General features: G+C 41.1%; 1 protein-coding gene across 1 annotated transcript; it reads left to right on the top strand.

The window, feature by feature from the left end:
- Positions 1-364: 364 nt before the first annotated feature.
- Positions 365-12,993, top strand: srd5a1 (steroid-5-alpha-reductase, alpha polypeptide 1 (3-oxo-5 alpha-steroid delta 4-dehydrogenase alpha 1)). Its single transcript, XM_030411780.1, has 5 exons — positions 365-840; positions 983-1,149; positions 5,978-6,079; positions 11,255-11,405; positions 11,524-12,993. The coding sequence occupies exons 1-5, from the start codon at positions 530-532 to the stop codon at positions 11,588-11,590; spliced, it is 798 nt and encodes a 265-aa protein (XP_030267640.1). The 5' UTR covers positions 365-529; the 3' UTR covers positions 11,591-12,993.
- Positions 12,994-15,424: the final 2,431 nt, after the last annotated feature.

Genomic DNA, 15,424 nt, shown 5'->3' with positions numbered 1-15,424 from the left:
GAGAAAAAAAGTAGAACACCTTCGTGCCAGTTCGTGAGATTTTTGACAAACAACAACAAACAACAACAAATATAACCGGCTTTATTGTTATATAAAAGCATTACACAGTGACAGATTTCACCTATACATGTTTACGTATTTATTGTTGTTTTTGTATTTTCATTGCGTTCGCTCCATCTTGAATGTCACGTAGACTAACATACAAACGCTGGCAACAATACAGCAACCTACAAAGTACAGGTGATTGTTTACAACAAATAATATATGCAAACTATATATGAATATGTAGTGATGACATCAGACGGCCCATGCACAGCCGAGCATATGATTGGCTGATAAGATCAAACTTTGTATGCTCGGGGACCTGTGATTGGTCCGGGGCGGGACATCCATGCGTCAGCTGCGTGCATGTACTGCATGCCATTCATAGCATGTATGGGTTACTAGCTTATGACAGAGCATATCTTGAAATTGTATTAAGTATTCGTTACATTTAAACATTTGTATTTTTAGTTGTGCACTTGTCGCCATGGACTGGCTGCTCTCCAGGCTCTTCTCCTCGGAGAGAGAGGAGCTGTACGTGTTGGACTGTCTAGCTTACTTCATGGTTTTCATGGCAGCCTGCACTTTCGTGACTCTGCTCTTCGAAAACGTCCCATACGGCCGATACACTAGCAGCAGATATGGCTTTCCAGTGAATGTAAAGTTTGCTTGGTTCGTTCAGGAGCTGCCTGCCTTCCTGGTGCCTTTGTGTCTGGTAGTCTGGACGTCTTGTGCGAAAACAACACTGCTGCCCAACCAGCTGCTCGTTGCTATGTATTTCTGCCACTATGTTCAGAGGTAGGTAGGTAATTAATTACAGTCAATTATCAGTCAAGCTGCACTGTATTTAATATGGCATCAGTGGTAATAGCTGGCTAATCTGCGTCAGTATGTCAAAATAAATATTTGAAATCATTTTGACATCTTTGTTCTGTTGCAGATCCCTCATTTATCCATTTTTAATCCGTGGAGGTAAACCAACACCAGTCGCCTCGTTTGCCCTGGCCTTTGTCTTCTGCATCTATAATGGCTACATGCAGATCAGATACCTGAGCCATTATGCTGAGTACCCTGCAGACTGGGTTACACATCCGTGCTTCATTGCAGGTGGGTGTTCTGTGTGTGTCTGGGACCCAACTTTCTTCAAAGGAAATATGATGCATTGATTTACCTTGACACCTCTTTCTGTGTAAAATAGATCTGCTTTGCCATTCACATCCCTCGCTGTAAGCAGTAACTGATGTACGTTACAAGGGCATAGGATTACAAAAGGATCGGTTATAGTTTAAATTGGCAGAGCTCAGGATTCCTGTATTGTTACATCTCATCAGTGGCGGTTCTAGACCAGTTTTAATAGGGGGGCCAAGTTGGGGCCGGCTTTTTTGCTAGGGGGCACATACAACCCGGAAAAAAGGATAATCCCTCATTCAGACAAAGCAGTAGCCTCTTTCACACTGCCGTTTGCATGCGGGGATCCTGCGCCAATTCTCCGCACCCGCCTCTGTGTGAAAGTTTCAGATGCGGAGAGGGGGGAAATTTCGCTCCGGTGCTGATCCGCCTCTGGAGGTAGTATCAGGGCCGCATTATTGGTGAGCCGTCCCAGTGTGAACGGATAAGCCGGGGGCGCGGAGCGAGGGCGTGTCGGTCTGACAGTCTGATAACTGCACAGGTCCTTCACTCAACTAAATACAGAGAAATGTCCCACAAAGCAACGTTACAGGACCGTACAAAAGTAACGTAGTAACTGTAACTGTCTTTAGCAACTTATATGAGGAAAACAAATACCACAGCTGTATGTGGAGAAGCGTCCGTCCTCCTGTCTGTCCTACCGACTCTTCGTCACATTTCTGCCAGAAAAACAGTGTCTGTCACCGGCAAAAAACTTTAACTCACCGAGTGTTTGTGATGAAAATAAATCACTGCGACGTCAGCCCTCCGGACCAAGACTTAACCGAACTTTCCCCCAGAAAACAGCCTCCATCCCAGCGAGTGACAGAGTCAGACAGCATCCTGTTTACTGATGGTGATTATGTATAATTATGTCATTTAGCGCGAAACACTTAACTCCGTAACTTTCCAGGTGGGTCGGGATCTCAATCACTACACATTATAACAGCATCTATATGATTATAAACTGTCCGCGGATTTTGGATTAACGGGGGAACACCCGGGGAAACACCAACGTCATCAACATGACGTGTACCGTCACGCCTCTTTAGGAGCCGCAGCGGCGGCTTTCTGTGTGAATTACACACGTGAAGGCGGAGATGCTTCGCTCTGTGTGAATCACCATCGGCGGAGAATTGCCGAACCACCGCTCCGGAGATAATGCGGAGACGCTGTTTAAAAAACCGCTAGTGTTTACAATTTCAGCAATTGTGATTGGGTAGTAAACTGCTGAGGCACTTTATTTCTGCCTTTCCCTTCAGAACAAAATCATTGCAAGAAATCTGTCATTGTATTATTAATGCAGACTCCCTGTCAGGGGGGCCACAGGGGGGTCTAAAAGCAGAGTTATGGGGGCACTAGCCCCTGTTGCACCCCCCCAGAACCGCCCCTGCATCTCATGACAAGAGTGTAAGAAAGTAAAGCAGTTTGAGGGTCGATTTGTTGATCCTGAACTAATTTATCTTGAATAACAGTCGCATTCTTATTTTGCAATAAAGACACGATTTTTCCGTAACTTTACATAAAAAAAACAGAGATAGTAGCAGCGTTCACCTGAACAACTGATGCAGATGGGAACTTGTTGTGAAAAACACAAAGCTGTCCATCACCTTGTCCAGCATAATCCAAGTCCCCAGAAACCCAAAGATCCCAAATGTAATTTGAAAAGACATTATTTTACACCCCTTTTCAAGCTTTTTCAAAAATCTCTCACTGTAAGCAAAAAAACCAAACAAGTCCCCATCTACTTCAGTTGTTAAGGACAATGCTGCTACACTGTTTTCCTGTGAAACGATTTGTAGATTATGAATTTTCACCTGTAGCAGTAGTTTGCTATGTAGTTGGCATTCCATTTAAATCCCCCGCCCACCTTCCCTCTGCTCTACAAGTGGCCTCTGTGTTAGGCACTACCAAGGGCTAAGGGGAAGTGGAGCTACTAATGAGAGGCAGTAAAAGTTTAATTTTCTTTGTGTTTTTGCATTATAACTGCGGTGGTTTTGTCCTATATTGTGCTCCACAAGATTAGATATTACCAGTGAATTTGGTAAATGCCAGTGATTATAGTTCATGACTGGTGGAGGTTCTCAATGCATGTGAAAAAAATACTTTTCAGTGGCAATCATAAGAAAAATTAAACTTTCCTAAAATCTTATAAATAGCTGTAATGTAAATTGCATTTTTTTTTTTATTTCTGCCGTTAAAACAGTTGGCAAGTGTAAGTGTTCAAATGACAAATTTCTATTTCCATGTCAAGTTAAATGGCTGTATTGGTCTTCTAACAGTCAAGCTTTTAGTCATTTTTGCAGTTTGTCAAACTACATTTGGTTTTGCTCGTCTTTATTAGTAAACTTTCATTTCTTTGTGTTTAATTCATTTTTTATTTGAAGTTAGTTTTAACACGTATAAGTACAGTCAGCTCTTTGAACTCATTATGAAAATCCAGTTGTGATTATTACACCACTACTGCTGTAACAAAATAATTTCTCTGTCTGGGATCATTAAAGTAATTCTATCCACTATCTATCTACACCAACAGCTCAGTGTGATTTTATAACAAACTCTCATCTAATTCTAAGATTTTGAAGAAAACTTTTGCAGATTTGGATTTAAGGTCATGTTGCTTTGATAACGATTCAGGATTTATTTTAAACCAGCTTGAAAGAAAAGTTTTAAAAAAAATTCAGACTGATGCCAAATGGTCAACATTCTTATCTGGAACAATCTGTTATCTGCGTACAAACAACATTTCATCCCTTCTCGTTCTAAATGAAATGAAATGAGAGGGCTTTGCTTAAAATCACAGCTGTCATTCAAACTGTTTTTTCGTCTCCTGGCTGTTGTTCCACTGCAGGTGCTCCTCTTGTTTCCAAACCTCAAAGTGCTCGGCAGCTTTTCTTGGCTTCACTTGGCTAATGCAGGAAACTGCTAATTTAGGGTATACTGTATGTTTTTCCACTGTTACTGTCCCAGTTTTTTACTTCAACATTTACTTGCCATCCTTCACAGGACAAGAAGATTCCCAGTAGACATTACGTATATACATGTGCACACAGTATATACTTTCTATAAAAATGAGCAGTTTGTGTAAATGAAGCAAAATGTGACCAAGAGCTACAATAAGACAATCACATTGAATTAGCAATATTATGACTTTCTTAACAACCCGAATTTGTGTTCCAATTTTCAGTCAATGTATTAATTAAAGCCTGGTAATCTGATGTAACTGCCGTTTTGAGGTTAGAACCAGGCTGATAACCAGTAATTACACTAAGTAGGTGATTAGCCCAGTTTGCCCGAAATCCAGCCCAGGTTATACTGTAATTAATGAGGTCAGAAGTGACAGTAACAAGGTAATATCATATAATGTTTCAGAATAAAGGTGAAATCAAAGATATAGATAGCTAGCCCTAATATAACCTACATAACATGATAGGTGTTTACAAAAAGTTTATTTTAAAGCAACATTATGTAGAATTTGGTATATTATGCAATTTGACAGTTTGAAAGTGCGGATACAAGCGCTGAGACAGACACTATTCACCCTTTTACACTGTACCATCAACATGATTTTAAGTCGTAGGTCACAGCAGCACCAATACAGACGCAACTAATGATTATTTTACTCATTGATTATTATGTCAGTTATTTTCATGATTGATTCATTATTCGTTTAGTCTATACATTTTTTTTTTTTAAATGCTCATCTCAATTCCCTTGTACCCAAAGTTGTCCAAACAGTCCAAGGGCCCACTCTAGGAAACGCTCCGATTCAGAGGACAGCAAAAAAAAAAAAAAAAAATCTATACATTTTCGTTTCGTTTTCTTCCGCTTTATCCATGCGGGTCGCGGGTGATGTTACCGCTTTTATACCACCTTTTTTCAAGGTGGAGCGGGGGTACTGGGGCCAAATCCAGTGACTCTATGGGCGAAGGCCAGGGTACTCCCTGGATGAGTCGCCAGCTCATCGCAGGGCCCTTACTGATGGCAGTGGCTACCACAAAGGTGCCAACTGCACATCAGGAGCAGTGTTGGGGTTCAGCATCTTGCTCAAGGATGCCCTGGCTCCCACCCTGGGGAGCCAGGGATTCGAACCAGCGACCTTCCGGTCACTAGTCCTCAGCTCTACCCACTGAGCTACAGCTTTTCAAATTCTATACATGATTATCTTTTCTCATTGTGTGACTACTTGGTACCTTTAAAACAAAGCACATGTGTAATGACCCATAATTTAAATAAACAGATGAATTTACTTCCATTGTCTTTACTTGCGCTCTGCCAACCTTTGTTACATACATTGTTACAGGTGATCGTAACAACAGTTGGATTGTAAAATGTTGATTAGTGACTTTTCTGCATTGAGACATAATCTCTGAAGACAGAGTCACGATGGATCTAAATGTATTTTACCCCCATTCCAATTATTACTGTGAATAAGTGCTGTAACTTTTAAATAAATGTTTCACATTTAGCAAATATTCTCATTTCCTCTCTTTCCGAGCATTCAAAGGAAAACGTAGCTCAGACCAAGCTCGTGTCTGTGCATGAAGCATGGATCTGGAGCCCCGAGGCGATTAGCTGAGATTAGCATAAAGATTGGGATCGGGAGGAAACCGCTTACCATCACACAGATATGAGAGTGGTATTGATCTGCTCATCTCACTCCAGGAAAAGAAGAATATAAGAGTTTTTCATCAAAAACACAAGTTGGCTGACTGGCTCGTGGTCAGTTAAAATGTTGTGCTGAAGCAGCTTTTGCTTGGTTCTCCAGGGTCTGTCCTGTGGTTGGTCGGCTGGCTGGTGAATGTGCACTCTGACCACATCCTGAGGAACCTGAGAAAGCCTGGAGAGACTGGTTACAAGATTCCCACAGGTAAGGGCTTTTATCATGAAGTGCTTGGTGGAATTATTTCTCTCACCACAGCCACAAAGTCTTGTACTCCTATTACAGTACATTGAAATCTCTAAGAGGGAGTCTTTATTTCATATAATAATGATAATAAATATAACATATAATTGTATATTGTACAATTAGAAATAAATACTAAAATACTTGTATTTAGCAAACTGGAAAGGGACCATTCTTCAGAGTCTTTTTCTTCTTGAGCCTAGGACATATTCTGTTGAAGTCATTTCACATTGCCATGGTACCTCTTCCTCCATTTAGAGTTTGAGTCTTTTTTCCACCGCTGCTGTGGGGTGACAAGAAAGTCAAGAAAGCAGTAATCACATCATGGCACAGAGCTCTGTGGTCTTTGTATGCAGCGCTACATGCTAATTTTCCAGTGTGGTCGCATGATTATACAGGATCAAACTGTGAGCAGAATCACAGGTTGTCAGTAGTTATCTTCTCCTCTCTGCCTTACCCTCTGTGAGCCCCTACATTAGTTTTCTAAAAAGGTTCTCGCTGTTTTCTCTCTAATATGGTCCAACTCAGCGTCTGTGTCAGTGACTCACAATACTTGTAGTGTGTAGTTTTGCTTTACGTGACACATTTTCGAAACCGCACAGCGTTGATTGTAATCGTGTGGGACAGTAAGCCAGCCCTATACTGCAACATGCACATTATATGTCTGTACATGTACTGACTAAACTGAATCTGGATTCATGGTACAAAGCCTTCAGTCTGTGTTGCCAGTGAGCTTTAATGGCAACTGCTATCGTACTGAACCAGTTCATATCGAAAGTGATATTTCGGAGACTTCTGTGAGCTCGTAGAGGATGAGGAACACTCAACTACATTGATGTTGTTGGCAGAGACATGCAACATGGAATTGAGGACCTAACTGTGTCTGGGTTGTGGCCACAAGATGATGAGAACTGTTAAAAACTTTAAAAAATAATGTTCATGTGATCATCGATATTACTTTCATGTTAGGTAGTGAACACTTCTTTTTCATGAGACAGATAAATAATTCTGATTGTTGAGATGCAATAATTGTAAAACTAGATTCAGTATATGAATAATGCTTAAACAAGTGACTCAAACTCAGTGCGACAATTTGGAAGAACACTTTTTTGTTGTTAACACGGCAGTAAAACGGTTATTTTCATTCTTGATTTAGATTATTTTCACGATTTCTTGATTTAGATTTTTAGACATTTTTTCTGTAAACAGTCCAAAGATTGTGAAAATGGTCACAGTTCTTTCAGAGCCAAAAGAGACGTCTTCAAAATGCTTTTTGAAACTTGAATAATTGCATTAAAAAACTGAATTTGAATCACATACTTTGAATTTTGTATAGTTTAATTTGAATCATTGCATTAAAAAAACTGAATCTGAATATTATAATTTGAAATTGAATTTATTAGTTTGGAAAATTCAGCACTTTATATGTTGTCACATTCACTTCTCACAATTCAAATTCAGTTCTCAAAATTCAAATTCAGTTCTTGCAATTCATTTCAATTTACTGTGACTGACATCCGGGTAGTTGAGGAAGAGCAATCGAGCACAGATAACTAGGACTCCTCTTCGGCCAATCAGCACCTACGTTTTCACCTATGTAATTTACCTTGATGCTGACTGGTTGCTGGCTGGTTGCCACCCGCCACGAAACAGAGGAAGAAGTGGAGACGGGGTGACCATCAGGCTGTTAATTAAGTGGATGGCTCACGTGTGCATCTCATGTGGATTTTAAACAGTCCAAGACTATTCAAACTGTTTCCAAAACTGTCCAAGGGTCATCTACTATGTCTTGAAATAACAAGAAATGAAGTCTGAATTGACAAAGTGGTTCAAAATGAAGGTTAGATGGTTAGAAATCTATATAAGTATCTCCCTGCAACTACAGGAATATACAGTAAGTCTACTTCAACTTGTTTCATATGTTCAACTGCACTGGACCCACACAAAGAAAGTGGAAATTAAATGAACATCATTAGTTGAAAAACAATAGGAAAGTATCTACCATGTTAAATCAAGTTTATTAAACACTTAATTTCTTTTCATTAAATGTATATATAAGGAATTGAGGAAAATATCAACACTTAAAGAGAAAATATAACACTTAGAACGAGTTTTTATATAAATTACACAAAAGACAAAGAAAATATATGTTTGACATATGTTGGCCATAAGCAGTCATATTGACCACACATCATTTCTCACGGTTTGCTGCTTTCATTGTCTCTCTTGCCTATAACTGAGTAAGCGGTCTCCAGCTGTGCTTCTTTGAGAATTTACTGCCTGGTTGGCACCATGGGCAAACAAAAACGGGAGTTTCCCCCTCCGTGAAACAGCGAGCGGAGCTGTTCGGTGCTGAAGTGATGCGACTCTGACTGTGTAGCAGGGAAAGCCGAGGAAGAATGTCTGCATCCTGAGCACCGTGCACACAGGTGTGGGCACCTTTAGTGGGGCGAAGGCAAAGCCAGAGTTTGTGATGTACTACAATAACACCAAGAACGGCGTGTACGTCACGGACCAGATGGCAAGGGCATACTCCGTCAAAGGCGGTACACGAGGATGACCAGTGACAGTCTTCAATAACATCCTCGACCTGGCTGGGATCAATGCCCGCATCTTTTTCAAGGAGCACCAGCAGCAGGAGAGCCCGGAGGAAAGTCCTGCAGCAGCTGGCAGAGGAGCTGAGGGCAGAATACATGGAGGGGAAGTCGGCACAAGATGGGCAGCAGCGGAGGCAACCACCGCAGCAGCAGACACAGGCAGAGGCAGTGCAGAGGCAGTGCCAGTCTGAAAGAGCTGCAAACAGAACCAAACGTCGGACACTTTAAATGCCACAAGCCTGTGTGTGGTAACTGTGCGAGGAGAGTGGAGGTAGTCTGCGGAGACTTTGGCCATTGACTTTATCCTAGTTATCTGTGCTCGATTGCTCTTCCTAAACTACTAAACTACTAAGAGCCATCCACTTAATTAACAGCCTGATGGTCACTGCATCTCCACTTCTTCCTCCGTTTTGTAAATTACGTAGGTGAAAACGTAGGTGCTGATTGGCCGAAGAGGAGTCCTAGTTATCTGCGTTCTATTGCTCTTCCTCAACTACCTGGATGTCAGTCACAGTAAATTGAAATTGAATTGCAAGAACTGAAATTGAATTTTGAGAACTGAATTTGAATTGTGAGAACTGAATGTGAAAATATATAAAGTGCTGATTTTTCCAAACTAATATATTCAATTTCAAATTATAATATTCAGATTCAGTTTTTCAACTCAGTGATTCAAATTAAACTATACAAATTCAAATTATGTGACTCAAATTCAGTTTTTTATGCAATTATTCAAGTTTAGCAATTCAAATTCAAATATTGATGATTGAAATTCAGTTTCTAGTGGCACATATGTCAGCCCATATTAATATCTTTGAATTGAATACAGATTTTATTTGGATCTGCATCAGAATGTTCTCTCTCATAGATACCAGCCACTGTTTTTTTTTTTTTTTTTTTTTTTTTTTATCAAAATCCAGGCATTATTATCTGAGTAAGCAAAAATTAAGGGGAGAAAAAAGACCTCTCTCGCTATGTTCAAGGTGCACTGTGTAGTTATGGATAAGAAATGTTAATCAGAAGAAAACAATCTTCATTGACTTTTTCATTTAGCCATAAACAAACTAAATAAACACACTCGCTTTGCTTTCATGTTTGAGTAAACTTAATGAACAAGATGATATTAACGGACAACGCAGTTTCATACTGTTTGCTTTGTTTATATGTGGCGGACTCTGCCACCTTTTTAGCTTCAAACAGTGTTCTGGGGACCTTATTTTAATATAGCAAGAAGGAATAGTAATATTACCTCATTAATATTGTAAATGCTTAAATTCTGTTTGAATTTCTTCTCCAAAACTACATACTGCCCTCTTAAAGAAAGTGAGAAAAAGTTCCTGGATCCACCCATTTATCAGGCTTAGCTCCAAAAGTTACTGGGTTTATTCTGGGTCGAGACCCATCGTTCATCGAAATGTCTGGAGATCTGTTCGGTAGATTTTGTGTAATCCTGCTGACAAACCAACAAATTAACCAAACTTGGCAGAGGTAATAAAATCTGCCTCCCAGCACTGCTAAAGCTCACCAATCAACATGTTTTATCTTGTTTATTGTAGTCTTACAAAACCAAGGTCTGGGGTTTTACAATCCCAGGGTATTTCCAGTCAAAGCTAAGCTAATGTTGCTTCAGCATCATGCTGAATGGACAGTTGTGCGAGTGGCATAGATCATCTCATCGAGCTCTCAGCAAGAAAAGGAGAGTGTATTTCCCAAACTATTGAACTGTTTCTTTAACACAAGGATCAATAAGGCATAACACTCTACTTGTATTTAAGAAAATGATTTATGGAAACAGATGACAGACTGTTTTGATGGTACATTTTTGCAGTGTGTTACCTTTATCATGGGAAAATGGATGGACATTCTACGAGATGTGACAAGCACAAGGGTGGGGTTGGGTAAACAAGATTTTTGGCCCATCTCCAAAATGTCTCCTTTTGACAAACAGCCTTGAGGGTGGGATGTATTGGAAAAGCAAGATAAAAATCTATACTGCTGCTTTCTTGGGGTCACATAATTGACAAATTCAAGCCACACGGTGGATTACTTTTTTCCTTTGCTAAATGAATCAGTTATCATAACACGTTCACACAGAGCGAGTGGCTCCCCTGACTGAGAACATAGTCACAACAATAGCACCTTGAGCCCGAACTTGTGGTGAACCTGTTGAAACAATCCATCCCGGGCCCTAAAGGAAAATAAAGTGGAGAAGGAAGCTGTGAGCCGCACTGCTCCAAATGAACCTCCAGGCACGTCTGGAATCTGCCAAGAATCTTTCACATAGAGTGGAGCGACACGACACATGGCCTGCAGTCAAATCGTGAGCGCTCAGCCATCTATAGTCAGTGTGGAGCTAGTTGTGTGGATGCACTTTGAGTTTTTATCAACATGCCTTCTCAGAATTTCATTGAGAGAAGAAATTGAATGGTCATAAGTGGGAATCCATGATTTTTCCAGGGTAAAATATTTGAGTCGATTTTGCCTCTTGGGAATAAAGAAAAGGATGATCACACCTGTCCTGTCTCCTGTCTTCCACCCACAGGCGGCATGTTTGAATATGTGTCTGGAGCCAACTTCTTAGGAGAGATAACAGAGTGGGCGGGCTTCGCTCTGGCCGGCCACTCTGTTCACAGTTCAGCTTTTGCCATCTTTACCGCAGTGGTCCTCGCCAGCAGAGCTGTAGCCCACCACAAGTAAGAATAATAACACACTCACACACACGGAGTAAGAAGGTTTTCACAGAGCTGTTGCGCACTTGGGAGCAAATTCTTGTATTAATAGAAGAAAATTCCCTTTTTTTTCTCTCTACAGATGGTACCTCACTAAGTTTGAAGACTACCCTAAAAGTAGGAAGGCCCTGATTCCCTTTCTCCTCTAAAAACACTGTGGGTACTGGAAGCCTGAGGTGATACTGGTTCTTACGGTGGCTGAGAAGAATATACCCATAATCTTTTTTCTAATATAGGAAAGCTCTGATGTCAGAACAAACCTTGAAGATACAGATTTTGTTTTTTCCTTCATCTGATCTGCAACCGATGTGCAGACTGTTTAAATCCATCATGTTCAAAAGACTTGTACGGTTATCATTTCTTTGGTTATAATGTCTATGAAGCACAGAGTAACCCAAACAATCATTAACCGAATGCACTGGAAGGGTTTTTAGCACAGCTCCGGGGGACATGAGATAGTGATTTGAGCATACCTCAACAGTAATACAGCGGATTTATAACGCTCTGCACCAGCAATAAACAGTTTTAAGACCCTCTGCAGATCTGCATATCCTCCCAGATGGAGCATAAACTTGGAAATGTGAAGCAGACATTTAAAGTTTTTATTCCTTCTCAAGAATCATCTGTTGCAGTGCATCCATTTGAATTAGATAGATGAAAGATGGTGCTTGAATTAAGTCCCGCCCGGTTTTGCTCTGGGTGTCACGAGAAAGAGATTTCTTCTTCTACTCTACCTCATCTCCGACTGCGGGAGCAAAAGCCACTTTGGAACAAACGGTAACTGCATCTCTGTGCTAAGACGACTGTAACAGACCGGTCCACGGCTACTGAGCTGCAGGGAAGTCAAATGGAGATCAAGCGAGGCCCCTCAATAACTCACCCATGCCTGAAATGAGAAGATGAGAGCACGGCCTCCACACATCACTCCTGGCAGGGTGTCTGACAAAGAAAGAAAGAAGGAAAAGAAGTGAAGTAATGAAAGGGGGAAAGTATTGAGAAGCACGTCGAGCATAAATGACTGTGCGGGATCGAATGAAAGACTGAGAGAAAAGTGGAGAAGGGGAAACCTTGGTATTGATCTAAACATCTCTTTTATTCTATTACTGTGTCATGATTACTTTCACCGTGAGCCAAATAATCTTCTCTGAGCATCAAGTCTTAAAGTTGTAATACTTACGATGTGATCTGCCTTTTGAATGTTTTCAGAATTTTCACTGTTGCTGAAAATAGCTTTAGACTGGAAACAAGTGCAATTACTTCATCATTTTGGGAACATTTTTTTCACAAGCTAACCTCGTGCAAGTAATAATGACATCGGCTATCATGACAGGGGTTGCATTGAATTTTTTTACGTAAGCGTTCCACTAGGTGTCAGATGCAGTTGTAGCTCAAATCCCTTTCCCAGTGGAGGACATTTCCAACACCTATCACAGCCAAGGTCACGTCACTGCGAATGTTCAAGAATGTGTTGTACTAGAAATCAATTTATTTTGTCATCGCCATTACACGTGGAGTCATCAATAAATAATAAAACCGCTGTGTCTGACTGTGATGCGAAATGAAGGCTGTGTGTTGCTGAAGGCTTCGCAGAGTGACATCCTTCATGTTCATGGTCCCCGTCGTCTCTGTCTCTCTTCCAGGCTATTTCCTCTGTGGATCCTCTTTATCCACGCTTCTTGTAATTGCAGCACTATATTACATAGCCTGTATTTACTGTGCCTGCCAGCTGACTAAAACACCATGTATCTTCCGACAGACACCGTCGGATTTTCTTTTCTATATGCAAAGCATTTCAATGGAATGGCTTTTAACTCTTAGACTTAATTTAATTCACGCAGGCTGCAGATACTTTGGGTATTTAATTTGCGATTACCAACATGTGGCACCTATAGGAAGAAAAGAGCTGGCATGGACTCCACCAGTTTGTGTAAATCCTGATGTTAGCCAAGCAGGATCTGAGAGTGTTCCACAAAGCTTCTTGTGATGTAAATATCCAGTTTAACTTTGTGGACAAGCCTTGGTTACAGGTGTAGGATTATGGAATGGCTGTCAAGATGCAGGATTCTCTCTGGAAATCAATATCAGGCTGTATTTTAGTGAGCTAGACAGCATCTTCAAGTCACTCATACGGATATTCACAAATATGCCGATAATGGAATTCACCACGATCAGCTTATCTTGAATGTTTTTTTATCAAAGTCTGTGATAAAATATTATATTGTCCCATCCCAACTTGTGGTGTCCACGCCAGCTGCAGTGAATGCTGCCATAGAAAAAAAAGGGAGACGTACCAAATACTAAAATATTCTGACATTCATGGACATTATTCAAAGGTTAAATTTTACACTCACATTGTGATATCATGCGTAATTACTTTTTTTTAATGAATGTGAAATGGAAGTGATTAGATTTTTGGTCTTTATGACCCTAACTTGTTTTTGCGAAATAGACCTTAAGTGACTCAAGCATTGACAATATAAAGATGGAGGACACGTCTTCACCTCCTCCCACTGTACAAAATTGAAGCCAAAATATCTCGGAAAACAAAAAACGATCTTGTGCTGGTAATGGCTGATCGCTTGACCAAGTCACCTCAACGTTTCACCCAATTTTCACAGCATGAAATAACTCATTTAAACTTAGAGAAAATGAACAGCGCGAAATCAGTCAGTGTGATAAGAATGACATAAAATGAAGGAAAAATGTACTTGCCTTGTACTTGGAGTTGTTCGTCCCTTGTCCAATCTGCTAACGTGGAAAGGCGGGGTTAATTAAATATTCTGCAGTGAGCCATCAGGGGGCGATGGAGATGTTTTGGCTTCTTTACATGCATGTAATATGTCGTCCATCTTGATATATGTCATAGAACAACAAGTATGTAAATTAGGTCAATCAAAAAATGTGTGGATAAAAATCAGCCAGCCGTTGCTGTATTAAGGTCAAATCACAATGCTAATTTCCGTGCTTGGATCTGATGATGTTTTCCGTGCCTGTAGACGGCACACATCTAGTCGCCAGCTTCACATTTTCAGGTTCATACTGCCGTTGTTACTTCTCTTTCAGGTGGTGCAGGTTGAGTGGACCTGCAGGGCCAGGTTCAGTTCTGAAGCTGCTGCTCTGCAGTTGCTGAGATCTAGTCGCTGTGCCCATTATAACCGTCCTTGTTATGCTGTATATAACCCCACTGTGCGGCTGACATGCCACAGGCAACATGTTCCTGTGTAGAGATGGGAAATGGCTGTTGATATAACAGAGTAAATGCAGCGATCCACTAATGTGGGTTAAATATCTGGAACATGCTGCGGCCTCATTATCATTCGAGCCACATGCAGCCTCAGACTACTGCCTGCTTGCTTAATATCATCAGCCTTTACTGTTAAGCCTTGGAGCATACCGTTTACTCCTCCTGGCCTGTCTCTGTTTATGTATGTATGTGTGTGTGTGTGTGTGTGTGTCTGTTAGGCATCTGTCAGCCATGGTCCAGTCGTCACCAATGTGGTAATCCCATAAAAGCTGACAATGAGGCAAACCAGCCTTGAAATCACACACACACACACACACACACACTGGCACACAGTCAGTGTTGGCGTTAGGCTTGAGCCGAAACTGTGATGCATGAGAGATGAGAGGAATAACCTATTCAATCTGGTGTGTCACTCCAACGCCTGCATTTCATACAGTGTAAGATGGAGAGAGAGATAGAAAGAGGAGCATAGATTTCCACAGGCGTACAGTGGGAGTGAGCAGCTGTGTGTGTGTGTGTGTGTGTGTGTGCGTGTGTGCATGCCGCCTGCGAGTGTTATACAGAGAGCTACATATCCTAGCTGGCATACACTTTGCTCTGGGGGGTTTTCCTTGACTCTGTCACATGCTGCACGTGAGTAGTGGCGGCGGGGGGGCGGGCATTATGCAAGACACTCTCTCTCACTCTCTCTTTTACATGCATACGCATCCCAGAAGGTGCTGGTTATGCCTTATCCAGC

This window comes from Sparus aurata, chromosome 3 (assembly GCF_900880675.1).
Source record: "Sparus aurata chromosome 3, fSpaAur1.1, whole genome shotgun sequence".
Classification (NCBI taxonomy): Eukaryota; Metazoa; Chordata; class Actinopteri; order Spariformes; family Sparidae; genus Sparus; species Sparus aurata.
Note: the sequence above shows the minus strand (reverse complement) of the source record. Positions and strands in the feature narration are given on the sequence as shown.

What these genes read in the sequence shown, in the direction of transcription:
- srd5a1 (XM_030411780.1), top strand. Translation starts at nt 530, where the DNA reads ATGGACTGGCTGCTCTCCAGGCTCTTCTCCTCGGAGAGAGAGGAGCTG. An exon ending in ACATCCGTGCTTCATTGCAG is followed by an intron (nt 1,150 to 5,977) that starts GTGGGTGTTCTG and finishes TTGGTTCTCCAG; the next exon opens with GGTCTGTCCTGTGGTTGGTC. An exon ending in AGAGCTGTAGCCCACCACAA is followed by an intron (nt 11,406 to 11,523) that starts GTAAGAATAATA and finishes TTCTCTCTACAG; the next exon opens with ATGGTACCTCACTAAGTTTG.